The 13,347-nt window shown below is 60.1% G+C and overlaps 2 protein-coding genes across 2 annotated transcripts; one reads left to right on the top strand and one right to left on the bottom strand.

Annotated features, from left to right (window-relative positions):
* The first annotated feature begins 346 nt into the window (after positions 1–346).
* On the top strand, positions 347–3,119 carry ZGLP1 (zinc finger GATA like protein 1). The gene is made up of 5 exons (XM_069491243.1): positions 347–492; positions 1,070–1,480; positions 2,310–2,395; positions 2,748–2,841; positions 2,990–3,119. Exons 1-5 carry the CDS (start codon positions 347–349, stop codon positions 3,117–3,119), a joined length of 867 nt encoding a protein of 288 aa, XP_069347344.1.
* Positions 3,120–6,590: 3,471 nt separating this feature from the next.
* ICAM5 (intercellular adhesion molecule 5) lies at positions 6,591–13,276 on the bottom strand. Its single transcript, XM_069495476.1, has 11 exons — positions 12,981–13,276; positions 11,778–12,047; positions 11,258–11,578; positions 10,746–11,033; positions 10,202–10,456; positions 9,817–10,065; positions 9,122–9,367; positions 8,756–9,034; positions 8,434–8,673; positions 7,769–8,035; positions 6,591–7,033 (listed from the first exon to the last, which is right to left on the bottom strand). The coding sequence occupies exons 1-11, from the start codon at positions 13,060–13,062 to the stop codon at positions 6,759–6,761; spliced, it is 2,772 nt and encodes a 923-aa protein (XP_069351577.1). The 5' UTR covers positions 13,063–13,276; the 3' UTR covers positions 6,591–6,758.
* Between the last annotated feature and the right edge of the window lie 71 nt (positions 13,277–13,347).

The raw sequence follows: 13,347 nt of genomic DNA, 5'->3' as shown, positions 1-13,347 counted from the left end.
TGTCTCACAGACCTTCAGTATGTTGAGTGTCCTTTGTGTGGGGGGGGCAGGTCCCGGGTCTACAACTGCATATGCTGGGGACCCCCCTTCCCCTCCACGAGCAGTGATGGCCGGTGACGGCCAGTTAGTGTGCTGAGGGCGGAGGCCTGGGACCCTCGTGGAAGGCCCCGCCCCTGCAGCTGCGGAGGGATTTGGAGGGATGGAGGCGCCAAAGCTGATCCTCTGATCCTCGTCAGATGTGCTGGCCCTTCCGTGCTGCCCAGGTGGGGCTCATTGGTGGGCCCAGCGGGGGCGGGGCTGGGGCCAGGTGAAATTGGGAAGTGGGGGTGGGCTGGGCGGTGGCGTGATGGAAGCTGAGCCAGGCCCAGACTGCTCTGACTGCCTGATGGCACCAGAGCTACTGGCGCCGCCCTGTCTGGACCCAGAGCCGCCCCCAGGGTCCCCCACCCAGCAGGAGCTGAGGACCCCAGAATGCTGCAGACTCAGTAGGAGGTGTGTAAGGCCGGGCTCCCTCCTTCCCCCATCATGCACGCCCCTCTGACTGCACCTGACCCAGCGGTCAAGGGGTCATGACCTTTGGTTCCCGGGGTTATCCAGGGTGGCAATGTTAGTTACTGGTACTTAACAAAAGAAGAGGTTCTGGTTCCTAAGGACACTTGGGGTCATCCAGGGATCAGAGGCTGTGCAATTCTATGCCTCTGAGGCCCATGTAGGCACCAGGAAGGGTTCATCCAGGGGTTATGGAGCGTAAACCAGTAATAATGATAAAAATCATCGTGATCATCATAGCAAACCGGAGGCTTCAGATCTTGACTCGGTCTCCTAGGGTGGTCCTTGCCTGGGCGACCTACTGGATCGATGACGTGGTTAACTGATGTGGAGGGTTGAGAATGGTGCCGGGCGCACACACAGTAGGCACGTGGTGTTTGCAATTACTTTGCAACTTTTAAACCTTCAACCCAGCGTTAGGAGTAATTTTTGGCTCCAGACAGGCATGTAGCCTCCCCGAGGGCACACAGCTAACAAGGAGCAGACACAGGTTGGAACCCCCCAGGCCTGCTGGGCCCAGGAGTCACCCAGGGAACTGGGTGACCCCACTGCCCCTTGTCCCCAGGTCTCTCTGGCCTGCATGCCCGGACTCAGTCACCGCCCTGCACTTCCTCCAAGTGACGGCAGAGGAGCTGGCCCAGCCCCCTGCCCACAACACCCAGGCCCTGGGACCCTACTGCGAGCCGATGTCTCTGAGGACTCCGGGCCCCCTACCTCTGGACAGGGCTTCCAAGGCTATGCAGACCCAGATCAGCAAGAAATGCCACAGCCTGGACCCCACAGGAACTCCCCCGGCCCCACCCCAGAGAAGGCCCCGGAAACAGCAGAACCCCTGCCGGGGCACTGAGAAAGTGGACCCCGGGTTCCAGGGGGTGACTCTGAAGTTTCAGATAAAGCCAGATTCCAGCCTGCAGATCATCTCCACATACAGGTAGGGGCTGGCAGGGGCCAGGACGCCCTTCATATCAGTAACAAGGAGAACACTCAGGGTGCCAGGCAGAGGCTTGGGGACGGGTGCTCCCAGGCATCAGCTCATGGGCTCCCACACCAGCCCCACAGTACACAAGGCCCAGTCTCTGACGCATCGAGACCTCAGGCTGGTGCAAGACCCAGCCCTGCTGCCACTGAGGTGTACCTGCCAGTGTGAGACCTGGTCTCCTCTTTATGTGTCAGGCCGGACGCTACCAATGGCTGCTGTTATTTTGCCCAATAATGGTAATGGTTATGAGAACAACAGCAATAAGAGGTAACAGGCAGCACTTGATATGTATGGGCTCACTGAAGCCTTGGGAAGCCCATTTTATAGATGAGGAAATTAAGGCAGAGAGAGGGAAATAACTTCCTGGGGTTACATAGCAAGAATGTGGGAGAACTGGGATTTGATTTTTAGTTTTGGATTTTTTTTTTTGGTAGAGATAGGGTCTCGCTATATTCCGAGGCTGGTCTCGAACTTCTGGCCTGAAGTGATCCTCCCGCCTTGGCCTCCCAAAGTGCTGGGATTACCGGCACGAGCCACCGTGCTGGCTGAGAACTGGGATTTGAACCTGGCAGGCTGACCCCAGGCTTACTACCTCTTAAAATAATATCAATGATGATGATGATGATGATAATGATAATGAATGAGGGGCAAAGCCAGGCCTTTCAGCATCAGATTCTTCCTCGGGAGGTGCCTGATGTCTTGATAGCAAATTTTTATTTTGGGGGAGCTGTCGGGGACAAGATACAAACCCCTTAATGCTAACGCCTTGTCTACCCCCCAGCTTGGCCTGTAGCAGCCGCTCTCAGGGGCCCCCTGCGTGCCCCGCCAGGGCTCCGGAGGCCCACCCTGCAGGCAGCGAGGCCCTGGGTGAGTTCTGAAGACTTGACAGCTATAAATATTTTGGGGGGTGCCAATTTCCTATCTTCCCTATCTTCCTCCCTGCCCCCCTTCCCCATCCCGCTTCCCCATTTAGACCCTTCCAGGGGGAGTCACAGTGTCCCCCTCCACTCGGGCTGAATCACCCCACCCCCAGCTTCCTCCCCTGCCGAGCAGTGCCATCTGTCTCCCTTCCTGGTTTACACTCTCTCTTAGATCTGGCAACACCCCAGGGCTGGCCCGGAGCCAGGTGGGGCCTTCACACAGACCCTTACAAAATACCAGCCCTTCTGGCCCACATGCTTGGCCTCTGACCCCTGCCCTTTGCCACCCGACCCTTCAGGGCCCCGGTGCTGTGCCTCATGCAGGACCCAGACGACTCCACTCTGGAGAGATGCCGAAGATGGGACCCCTCTCTGCAATGCCTGCGGTATCAGGTCCTCAGAATGGAGGAGGGAATCGGGATTGGGGGGGGTCCCCAAATCAGTCTATCGACATCCAGCTCTTGGGGAAAGTGGTTTTCTTGCGGTGGTTTCTGGGCCCCCGCTGCGTCCTGAAGGGTGATTTCTTGTACCCCCACCCCAGGTACAAGAAGTATGGCATCCGCTGCTCTGGCTGTTGGCTGGTGCCCAGGAAGAGTGTCCAGCCCGGGAGGCTATGTGGCAGATGTGGAGTGGCCCTGGACCCACACGAAAGCCCAGCTCAGGCAGATTAAGCCCCGAGCCTTCACTGATTCCTCATCTGGAGCAAAAAAAAAAAAAAAAAAAAGCTATGAGCCAATTCTGCCTCAGTTTCCCCAGACGGAGAATGGACAGAAGCTCTCCTAGGCGGAGTGGATTAAGAGCCAACCTGCCCTGTGTCCCCATTCAGGGATCCCAGGGCAAAGACCCAGGCCACAGGCCCCAGAGCCTGTCTCGGGGTCACCCGTCCCCTGCTTGGTCCTTTCTCCAGTCAGGCTGGGCTGAGCCCCACTCGGGAAACGCAGTGGGTAGTGATGGTTACCTTGTTCATAGCAAGAACAATAAAACAGTTACTCAGAGAGAAAAAGAGGTGTGATTTGGGGATCCCATCTTGTGTGCCCGTCTCCCAGCCTGGGACAGTGGGGTGGTATTTTCTCATTGCGAGGGTCGTGCACGTGCACACACAGGGACAGTCATATACAGGCTATGGTCTGACACACAGAATCAGCCACATTCACCACACTGTCCCATTTGGGGAAACAGCCACCACCCACGGAAACGGACAACGCACTTAGAAAGACATACAAAACAGGCACATGTGTGCCAATAGACATGTGTGCCAAAGGACACACGCATCAACAGACATACATGGAGACAGACACAGACCACACACAAGACAGCAAGGCACAAGCCTTGACACACAAGCATTGACAGACACATGTATCAACAGACACACAAAACACATGTAGATGACGCACACGGATAACAGAGGTGCACACCCAAGGGGGCCCTTCATCGGTTAGCTACACCCCAGCTTGCAGACTGTCACCCTGTCTCAGTCCTTACACATGCAGCCCTGCGGTGTCCCCTGCCTGCTTTCCAGATCTCCCTAACCCAGCCAAAGGGTGTCCCCTCTCCCCCAAGCCTAGAGCCAAAAGCTACCTGTGAGAGGCCGGCCCTGGGCAAGTGGGACACACAGAGCCCCAGCGCTCACTTCAAGGGAGAGTCCAGAATGGCTGGGATGAAACAAGGGCAGGATTGTCCCTGCTATGAGCACAAGGCCAGTGAGACCCTCCTTGTCTCTCCTGGGTGGCCCTGTAGGGACAGGGCTGGGGTCTAGATCTTCCAATTGTCAGATCCCTGAATCATCTGGTCTCACCCTTTCTCCCCTGGAACACCCTCCCTCCACATCTCCCTGGGGCTGCCACATTCTTGTCACGTGGGGAGGTCTAGCCCCATCACCTCATCAAAGAAGCCTTCCTTGAAGACCCAGTCTAAAATAGACACCCTCTCCCACCCTATGTCAGCCTCTCATCCACCTCCTTGCTGGTCTTCACCCTCCTAGAACCTACCAGAATTTTCTTTTTCTTTCTTTCTTTCTTTCTTTTTCTTTCTTTCTTCTTCTTTTTTTTTTTTTTTAAGAGATAGGGTCTCACTATGTTGCCCAGGCCGGTCTCAAACTCCTGGGCTCCAGCGATCCTCCTGCCTCAGCCTCCTGAGTAGCTGGGACTACAGGTGCGCACCACCATGCCCACCTCAGAAGCTACTAGATTTTTCAATTCTCTGGCCCATCTGCCCCACTGGACAGTGACTTCTGAGGTCTGACTCACCACATCTGTGTCCATGAATGACCTCCCCAGCACTCAGCATAGAGAAATTCTTGGTGATATACCCTGAACTCATGAAGGTCTCAAACTGAGTGTCTGCAAACTGAAGGCTGCTTTTACCCATTTATTCAACATGTGTTGAGCAATGATGTGTGCCAGGCCCCAATGGGGACACTCAGCTGTGACTAGAACAAAGATCCCTGCTCCAGGGTGGCTGAGGTTCTAGGGAGACAGTAAAATAAATATTCAATTAAATGTCCAATAGGATCTTTTTTTTTTTTTTTTTGAGACAGAGTCTCACTCTGTTGCCCGGGCTACAGTGCCGTGGCGTCAGCCTAGCTCACAGCAACCTCAAACTCCTGAGCTCAAGGGATCCTCCTGCCTCAGCCTCCTGAGTAGCTGGGACTACAGGCATGCACCACCATGCCCACCTAATTTTTTCTATATATATTTTTAGCTGTCCATATAATTTCTTTCTATTTTTAGTAGAGATGGGATTTCGCTCTTGCTCAGGCTGGTCTCGAACTCCTGAGCTCAAACAATCCACCCACCTCGGCCTCCCAGAGTGCTAGGATTACAGGCGTGAGCCACCTCGCCCGGCCTCAATAGGATCTTAAGTTATAATCCTAAGCCTGAGCAAGACCAAAATCCCCTCTCTACAAAAAATAGAAAAATTAGCCAGGTATGGTGGTGCATGCCTGTAGTCCCAGCTACTCGGGAGGCTGAGGTAGGAAGATAGCTTGAGCTCAGGAGTTCGAGGCTGCAGTGAACTATGATTGTGCCACTGCACTCCAGCCTGGGTGACAGACAGAGTGAGACCCTGTCTCAAAAAAATACAAAGTTGGGGGGCTACCTTAGCCCCTTACCATGGGACTGAGGGAAGGCTTCCTTGAGGGGGTGACATTTGCACACAGACCTGAGGGTTAGGAACTGGCTCTGGGACTATTGGAGGTGAGGACACACCAGGCAGAAGGAAGAGCAAGAGCAAAGGCCACGTAGCAAGCAGGATTTTGTGGGCTTCCAGAAACCTCGAAGAGGCCAGTGGGAGTGGAGAGAGATGATTAAGGGGTGACAGGGGCTGCTCCTTGCTGTGCCTTTTGTACCTGGCACGAGGCACCCAGCACTGGCTTGCCCTCTCGTGCTGTTTCCTCCTCGTCTCATCCTTGCTCATTCAGTGTTTGCATGGGGCAGCCAATGGCGCTCAGCAGCCCAGGGTGGCTTCCTTTTCCAGGGCCCTGTGTTCCTGCTTCTGAGGCTGTGGGGAGGAGGCCCAGCTGTTCCGCCTTATGCCGTTGGGGGTGAGCGGATGGGTGATACACAGTGGGGGTTGCAGCTGCGATCATGTGTCTGTTCTGAATCATGATGCGCCCAGTGAAAAGGCACTTGGGGGTAAACTGAGGCACCGTGGGTGGACACAGGATGGAGGAGGCATTGAGGGGTGGGGCAGGGGCGCACCCTTTAGCAGGAGAGACATCCTGAGGGCTGACACTCATAGCTGGTGAGGTGTCAGTGCAGGGGCGAGGCAAAAGGGGACTGCCCATCCTGGCAAGGTGGCCTTGCCTTTGCCCCTGCCAGTAAGTAAACAGGCCCGGGGAAGCACCTAGCTCCCACCTCCTAGAATGACCCACACCAGAGGGCAGTGCTGGGCGGAAGAGATAAGCCGCCGGGAGGAGAAGGAAGGAGTAAGGTCCCCACCCCTGCCCAAGGGCTCATAAGAGCAGGAAACAGGGCAGGGATGGAGGACAATCTCCAGGTCACACCTCAAAAAGATGCCACGGATTGTGTCTGAGGCACAGCAGGCTCGAAAATTTTAAAGAAAGTTTTTTGCATGCATGGCAAAGCCGGGATTTGAACCCTGGGCTTGTTTAACTTGGCAGAAGCAGAAGCAGAGACCCGAAGTCCTTCATAAAAACTTTATTGGGGGAGACGGGTAGAAAACGGGGGTGACGCCCCTGGAGTTGAATAAATAAATAAATGAATAAATAAATAAATAAATAAAGCAATAAACAAGCCCCCCTGTGCGCATCTGGGGGGCGTCCCCCGGCCCGCGGGGAGAGGGGACCAGGCTCACGTGGAGGTCAGCTGGATGGCGAAGACCTCACCCCCGGCAGGTGACTCGGCGGTGTCCCCGGCCTCGGGTCCACCTTCCGCACCCGCGTTCCCGCCGGCGCCGCCGCCCGCGCCGTTGAGACACACGGCCTCGCCCGAGCTCTCGGCCTCCTGCACGTTGTACTCGCCCTTCTTGCAGGCGGTGGATTGTACGTAGAAGGCCAGGCCGGCCCCCGCGGCCAGCAGCGCTGCGCCCCCCGCGGCGCCGCCCACGGCGACCCACAGCCACGGACCTGAGGGGTGGAGACCCTCACGGAGCGTGGCCAAGTTGGTGGGGGCTCCCCGAATCCCCGCCACCGCTTCCCCCCGCCTACAGGCATGAGGTCAGTCCTTATGCCCCAAGGAACTCACAATCTGGCCTTGGGAGAAAGAAGAGACCCCATTCAATAAGGCCACTTCCGGCGCCAGTGCGACCCCAGACCCCAGACCTAATTTACATCGCACATCAGCCCCATGGGGATATAAGCCCGCGACCAGCCAGCCCCCTGGTGACAAGTCAATTCTCCCCATCCTCAGAAGCATGAGGGTTGGCAGGATCAGGTCAGTCTCTGCACCCCAGAAAGACCCAAGCCCTAGAAGCTACAGGAAGTGGGAGGAGGAGATCTGGTCGCCCCCCCATCTTCTGCCCTTGGTGACCCTCCAACCCCTCTTTCCCCCAGCGACACAGTGGAGAGTAAGTTGGGTCACGTCTCCACCACGCACAACCCACCCCAAGTTGTTAAGTCCCTCCCCAAAGCAGTGACAGCCCTGAAGGGTCCCTCCGCTGGAATTGCACCTCCCACTCCCACCCTGCGATCAACAACCCCACCCGGTCAGGTGCCCTTGACTTCTACTCTGGTGCACTCTGGTCTCACCTATGGGGACTGAGAGGGAGGCAAAGACGTGGTCAGGGGCCCCAAGCCCAGGCACCCCACGCTCAGGTCACGCCCCCGTGCATATCCTTCGCCCCGCCCCTAGCTGCCACTTACCCGCCACGCGCACCGTGATGCGCCGCGCGTGGCGCCCGTGCGCGTTGGTGGCTGAGCACTCGTACTCGCCGCCGTGGCTTCCCATGGCACCCGCCACGCTCAGCGTGCTGTTGTTGCTTGACAGGCCGATGTTGAGGGCCCCCGGGGGCGCGCGCCAGCTGATCTGGGCTGGAGGCCAGGCCTCCGCGCGGCAGGTCAAGGTGAAGTTCCCGCCTGGCCGCACGCCTCCGGGAGGCGAGGCGGCCAGCTCTGCCACCACCGGCCGGTCTGCAGGGGGACAGAGAGTGAAGTAGGGCTTAGCGCAGGCCCAGCGCTGACCAGGTGCCCTCCACCGGCCCACCACACAGGTCTGCGACCACCCTCCTCTGATAGGCCGGCGAGCCCCCTTCCCCCACTACCGGCTGTTGTTGGGACTAAAATTCTGCGCCCTTCTTCACTGAATGGGAGGAGGTGGAGCCCCAGGCCAGTGTCCTTCTGACCCAGGATTTGAGAGGGACGTGGGTCCTGTTCCCTAAACCTTTCATTATCCACAGGTTTAGGTCGGGATTCCCTGTCCCCCAGAATGGCACTGGGACAGATGCCCTGAACTCTCATGGGCTCAACCACCCCTGCAGTTCACTTTTCCAGATACTGTGTCTCTTTCATCCGATGCTGCCTTCACTCACATTCCACGCCCACGGTGACCATCCGGGAGTCTGTGCCATGCGCATTGGTGGCCACACAGCTATAGGTGCCCGCGTCTTCTCGGGACACGAGCTGCCGCTCAGGCCAGGGCACGCCCTCCCGGGAGCAGCGCACTCCTGGGGAGGGGCGACCCCGGGCGGCGCAGGCCAGCGCGGCAGCCTCAGCCCCCTCCAGCCAGGTCTGGTGACTTGGGCAGGTGGACTCATCCATTTGCGGTGGCGCTGCAAAGCAGCCATGGGGGGTGTCAGGGAGGGGCCCGGACCGTGGGCAGCCCTACACCCTGCCCGCCCGGGCCCCGCTCACACTCTGCGCTCACGACGACTGTTTTGACCATGGAGCCGTGCCGGTTGGTGGCATTGCAAACGTAGATACCGGGTGCCAGATCACTAGGGGTGCCAGGGCCTCTGGGACTAGGGTATGGGGGTGCCAGCGGCAGCAGCACCCCCTCACTGACGCCCCCAGAGCCGACGCACTCCACGCTGGGCTCTGGCTTGCCGTCGACCTCACAGGAAAACAGTCGACCAGATCCTTCCACCCACGTCCAATTACTGGGGCAGCTCAGCTCCTCAAAACTGGGGCCATCTGGGGAGCAGGATTGTAGCAGTTCACACAAGGGACAGGAAGTCCAGCCAGGGTTGTCCCGACAGACGCTGTGCTGCCACTACTCACATTCCACCGTGACAGCCACATTTTTGGCGGCAGAGCCTCGAGCATTGGTGGCTTCACAGCGGTAAGTGCCCGCGTGCTCCCGGGCCACACGCAGCAGGCCCTCCATGAGAGCCCCGCCCTCCCCAGACCGAACACAGCTCACGTTGGGCGGTGGGACCCCGTGCGCCACACAAATCAGCGAGGCCTCTGTTCCCTCCAGCCAAGTGATGCGTTCGGGGCAGCCCACGCTGTCCAGTGCTGGCGCGTCTGGAGAGGGGAATGTGTGTTGTTAGCTTTGGGGTTTGGGGGCCAGTCTAATGTCTCCAGCCCCTCTTTCGTGTCCCTGGGCTGCCACGAAGGGTTGGGAAGGCTTTGGTCTACACAGGGATGCCGATCCCAGGAGGTGTCGCGCTAGTCTAGTCAGCCATCTGTTTTGGGGATCCATGAGCCTCGAAGGCCCTTCCCCAGTTTGGGGCCTAAAATTTGTTAGACTGCCTGGACCGCCCACGTTTCTAAGACTCCGCCCAAACGCCACGCCCCAGCTTATGGACACACCAATTCCTTTCTCTCCATCCTTCGCCAAGATCCTTTCCCAATCCCAGTAACCAGCCCCTTCCCTTTCCCAAAATCCCGCCCAAAGGTACGTCTCACACCCTAGGCCAGCCACCCCCAGACCCTCAACGAGACAGAGATGCTCTCTGCACATCCCCACTCACATTCCACCGTCAGCATCACGTCCTTGACCGCCTTGCCCTGGACATTGGCCGCTGTGCAGCGGTAAACGCCGGCGAGTGCGCGAGTGACAGGACCCAGCAGCCCCAACGCCAACACGGCCCCGCCGTCTCTCCGCGCGCAGTGCACCGAGGGCTCTGGGTTTCCACGGGCCTCGCAGCGCAGCGTCTGTTCTGGGCCCTCGGGCCACGTCCAGCTCCTGGGACAGTCCGAATCATCCAGCCGTGGGGCGTCTGCGGGCAGGGGCGTGGGGTACAGAGAGGCTAGACGTGGGCGGTGAGGAATGGCCCTACCTAGACGACACGGCCAGGGACCATGCAGGTCCTTGGAGGGCACAAGGAGCGGGGCGAGGGGTTAACACCAACTCACATAGGACCCGAAGCTCAGCGCTCCTGTTCTTGCTCAGGGTCTCGCCGTCCACCTCGAGAGTGGCAGCGCAGAAGAATCCGCGCCTGTCGTCGTCGTCGGTGGCATTTAGCTGTAGCTGGGCAGGCTGCCCCGGGACCGCGGCTGGAATTCCCTCCAGTGTGACCAGGGCTTGGGCTCCAGCTGCGCAGGTTACTGTCACCATCTTCCCCTCGGGGACGCTGGGCTCGCTCAGGGTCAGGAGGGGCTCGGGGAAGCCTGGAGGCGGAGCACTGGCTGGGGTCCGCTGACCACGCCCCTCCCGCCGGTCAAGGCCCGCCCCTTATTTGCCTGAACCAAGAGCATCACGCCCCGCCTCTCAGGCTCCGCCTTTCCAGCTGTTCAGTCTCCGCCCTCCATCTGCCCCGCCCCTTTGGGGGCTCTCGGGCCACGCCTGTTCCGGAATTGAGGCCCCGCCCACTCCTTGCCCCGCCTTCGCGTTCCTCTGGCCCTACCCCCAAGCCACAGTTGTTTCCACCCCCAACCCCCTCCCCACTCTCCTTCTTACTGTAAATGGTCAGGTTCTCCCGGGTCTCGCGGCTTTCGTCCCCCAGGGTCACGCTGCAGACCAGCTGCTTGGCACCCTCCTGCTCGGCGCTAGCTGTGGCTGTGGCAGTGGCCAAGAGTGCGTCCCCCTCCAGGGTGACATCGGGACTCAGCCTCTGGTCCCCCAGCGCTAGGTACACTCTGGCCTCTGAGGCCGGAAACAGTCCGTCCAGGGCGCAGGTCACGGGCTTTTCAGAACCTACTTCCAAGAGCCGGGGAGCAGCGAGGCGCGGGGTGTCCGGGGACAGGGCTAGGGGGTCGAAGTACCGAGCTTGAGCGAACTTATGTACTGAGCACTCAATACGTACTAAGCACTTTATATGCACTATTTTATGGTATTATCACCCTCAAGGCACAGAGAGGAAAACAGTTGGTGAATGTTGAAGGATTAGCGTTCAGATGTATCTGTCTCGAAACTTCTTAAAAACCCGCCCTACTCCACTTGGTCCCCATGTCCACCCCACACCTACTCACAAAAGGTTCGGAGCTCTCTGGGAGCCGAGCTGTTTTCAAACAGTCCCAGGCCGTGTGGCCGCAGATCCAGCTCCGCGCGGCACGAGAAATTGGCCCCATGATCCTCCCTCCGAGCTAGTACAGTGGCTGTGAGCACTGCGCCCCGCGCTCGGGGTGGCTCGCCGGCGAAGCTGCGGCGGATCAGCTCTTGGGTGCCCCGCAGCAGGGTCAGAGTGAGGCTTCCACGGGGCCCGGCGCCGGGGACCCTGCAGCTCAGGGTGAAATTCTCGCCCACGGGCTGCCACGGAGGCAGTGGCACCAGCTCTACGCGATCCGGCCGCTCTGCAAGGAGGGAACAGCGGCTCTTGGAACGCCAGGACTTAGGGGGACTTGGCGTGGAAGCCAGGGGAGCCTGGTCCAAGACTGGAGGGCTTGGAGATCCAGAGGGTGGGGCCTGAAGGGGAGGACCCCGGGACCCAGGGGGCGGGGCCTGGAAGGGAGGGAAAGTAGTGGAGTACGCGCGGGGCCACCCAAAACTCACGGAAAGTGCGAATGAGCCCACGCGCCTGTAGTGTGCGCCGTGCGCAGCGGAAGAAGCAGACGGGCTGGGTCTCCGGCTCGCGGATGTCCACCAGCTGCCGGGCCAACCAGCGCAAACCCCTCTGGGTCCCGTTTCGGCGCAGCGAGGTCTCCAGGCCACCGCGTTCCGGCCGAGGGCAGTTAGTGCTGCAATTCAGCCACAGCGAGCCCCCGCGCTCCACAAGCGCCACGCGGGGCTGCAGGTCCGCCCAGAAGGGCTCCTGCGCGACCGCTGCCCAGGGAAACGCGGGCTCAGCCTGGGGAGCCAACTCCCTGAGATCTTAGCGCCCCTATGCCGAGTCAAGGGTTCCCGGGGACCGAGCAGAGGCCGCAGCCAGGAAAGAGCCCAAGAGTCCCGCGTCCTGCCCAGGCCTCGGGTTTGGAGGCGCGTGCTCCCAGAGTCTAAACCTCGAGGGTGTCTCTGGGACGTGGCAGCAGAGAGCCCTGGTCTGCAAAGCGCCGATGAAGCAGTGGGAAAGCACGAGGGAAGGGGGGAGACGAGAGGAAAGATGGGGTCCTCGATGCACACAGCAATGCCGGGAGAATGGGACCCCAGGTGGGGGAGGGGGAACCAACGGGTTCTCGGGTTCTGGCACATTGCCGGGAAAGGAGGAGACTAAGGCTGGGCGAGGGCAAAGGAGATATGAAACTGGGTGAAGGATAAGGAAGGAACCTAAACCTGGGTGGGGAACATGGAAAGAGGCCCAGGGGCTGGGCTGGTGGAAGGAACCGCGGGAACAGCCGAGGGAGCCGGTTGCCAGGGCTCCCGGTGGAGCGGGAACAGCGCCTCTGAGTCACGGTAGTTGAAGAGATGGAGTCTTCGCGGACCGCGAGTGGAGAAGATGCCAGTCCGTGGACCGTGGTGCACAGCAGGGCGGGAGGAGGTACCCAGGGAGGGGACACGAGAGCCACGGGGTCTCCAGGGCGCGGGGTTGGGCGCAGAAGAGCGCCCAGGGTCTTCAAGGGGGTAGGGGCGAGCGAGGAGTCAGGAAGCTGGGTCTTGGTGTGTGTGGGGGCGCGGGGGAGAGGGGAGAGGACCTGGCTGGAGGCAGGGACAGAAGCGTGGGACGAGGCGAGGGAGGAGCCGGGAGGGACACAGGGCCGCTTCCCGGGTCCGGCAACTCCGCCCCCGCTCTGTCCATCTCGAGCCGGGGCGGGCTCTTACCTGAGAGGCCGAGGAGCCCCAGGCCCAGGGCAGCCCAGAGGCCGAGTAGCGCCCGGCGCAGCCCTGGTGAAGGCCCTGGCATCGCCGCCACGGGGGAAGCGCAGGAGGCGAGGGGAGCGCGAGCGAGGAGCTGGGCTAGAGGACGGCGCGGCGCGGCGCGGCGGGTGGGGTGTGGGGGAGGCAGAGTTGCGCTCGGGGATTGGTTTAACGTTGGTAACTTGGTTTCCAAGGAGGGGGCGGCGGCAGAGGCGGCGGGGGGGCGGCAGGCGAGCGTGCGCTAAGCTCCTGGCCTTGGCGAAGGCAGGCTGACAGGAGCGAGCGACCCCCAGGGTCTACGCGGCGGCTGGCCCGATCGCCCGGAGCCTTC

Source organism: Eulemur rufifrons, chromosome 2 (assembly GCF_041146395.1).
Source record: "Eulemur rufifrons isolate Redbay chromosome 2, OSU_ERuf_1, whole genome shotgun sequence".
Taxonomy (NCBI): Eukaryota; Metazoa; Chordata; class Mammalia; order Primates; family Lemuridae; genus Eulemur; species Eulemur rufifrons.
This window is presented reverse-complemented; position numbering and strand designations above follow the sequence as displayed.

What these genes read in the sequence shown, in the direction of transcription:
- ZGLP1 (XM_069491243.1), top strand. Translation starts at nt 347, where the DNA reads ATGGAAGCTGAGCCAGGCCCAGACTGCTCTGACTGCCTGATGGCACCA. An exon ending in TGCTGCAGACTCAGTAGGAG is followed by an intron (nt 493 to 1,069) that starts GTGTGTAAGGCC and finishes TGCTGGGCCCAG; the next exon opens with GAGTCACCCAGGGAACTGGG. An exon ending in TGCAGGCAGCGAGGCCCTGG is followed by an intron (nt 2,396 to 2,747) that starts GTGAGTTCTGAA and finishes CCGACCCTTCAG; the next exon opens with GGCCCCGGTGCTGTGCCTCA.
- ICAM5 (XM_069495476.1), bottom strand. Translation starts at nt 13,062, where the DNA reads ATGCCAGGGCCTTCACCAGGGCTGCGCCGGGCGCTACTCGGCCTCTGG. An exon ending in GGTCACCGTGGGCGTGGAAT is followed by an intron (nt 8,036 to 8,433) that starts GTGAGTGAAGGC and finishes GTCCCCCTGCAG; the next exon opens with ACCGGCCGGTGGTGGCAGAG. An exon ending in CATCACGGTGCGCGTGGCGG is followed by an intron (nt 7,034 to 7,768) that starts GTAAGTGGCAGC and finishes TCCACCCCTCAG; the next exon opens with GTCCGTGGCTGTGGGTCGCC.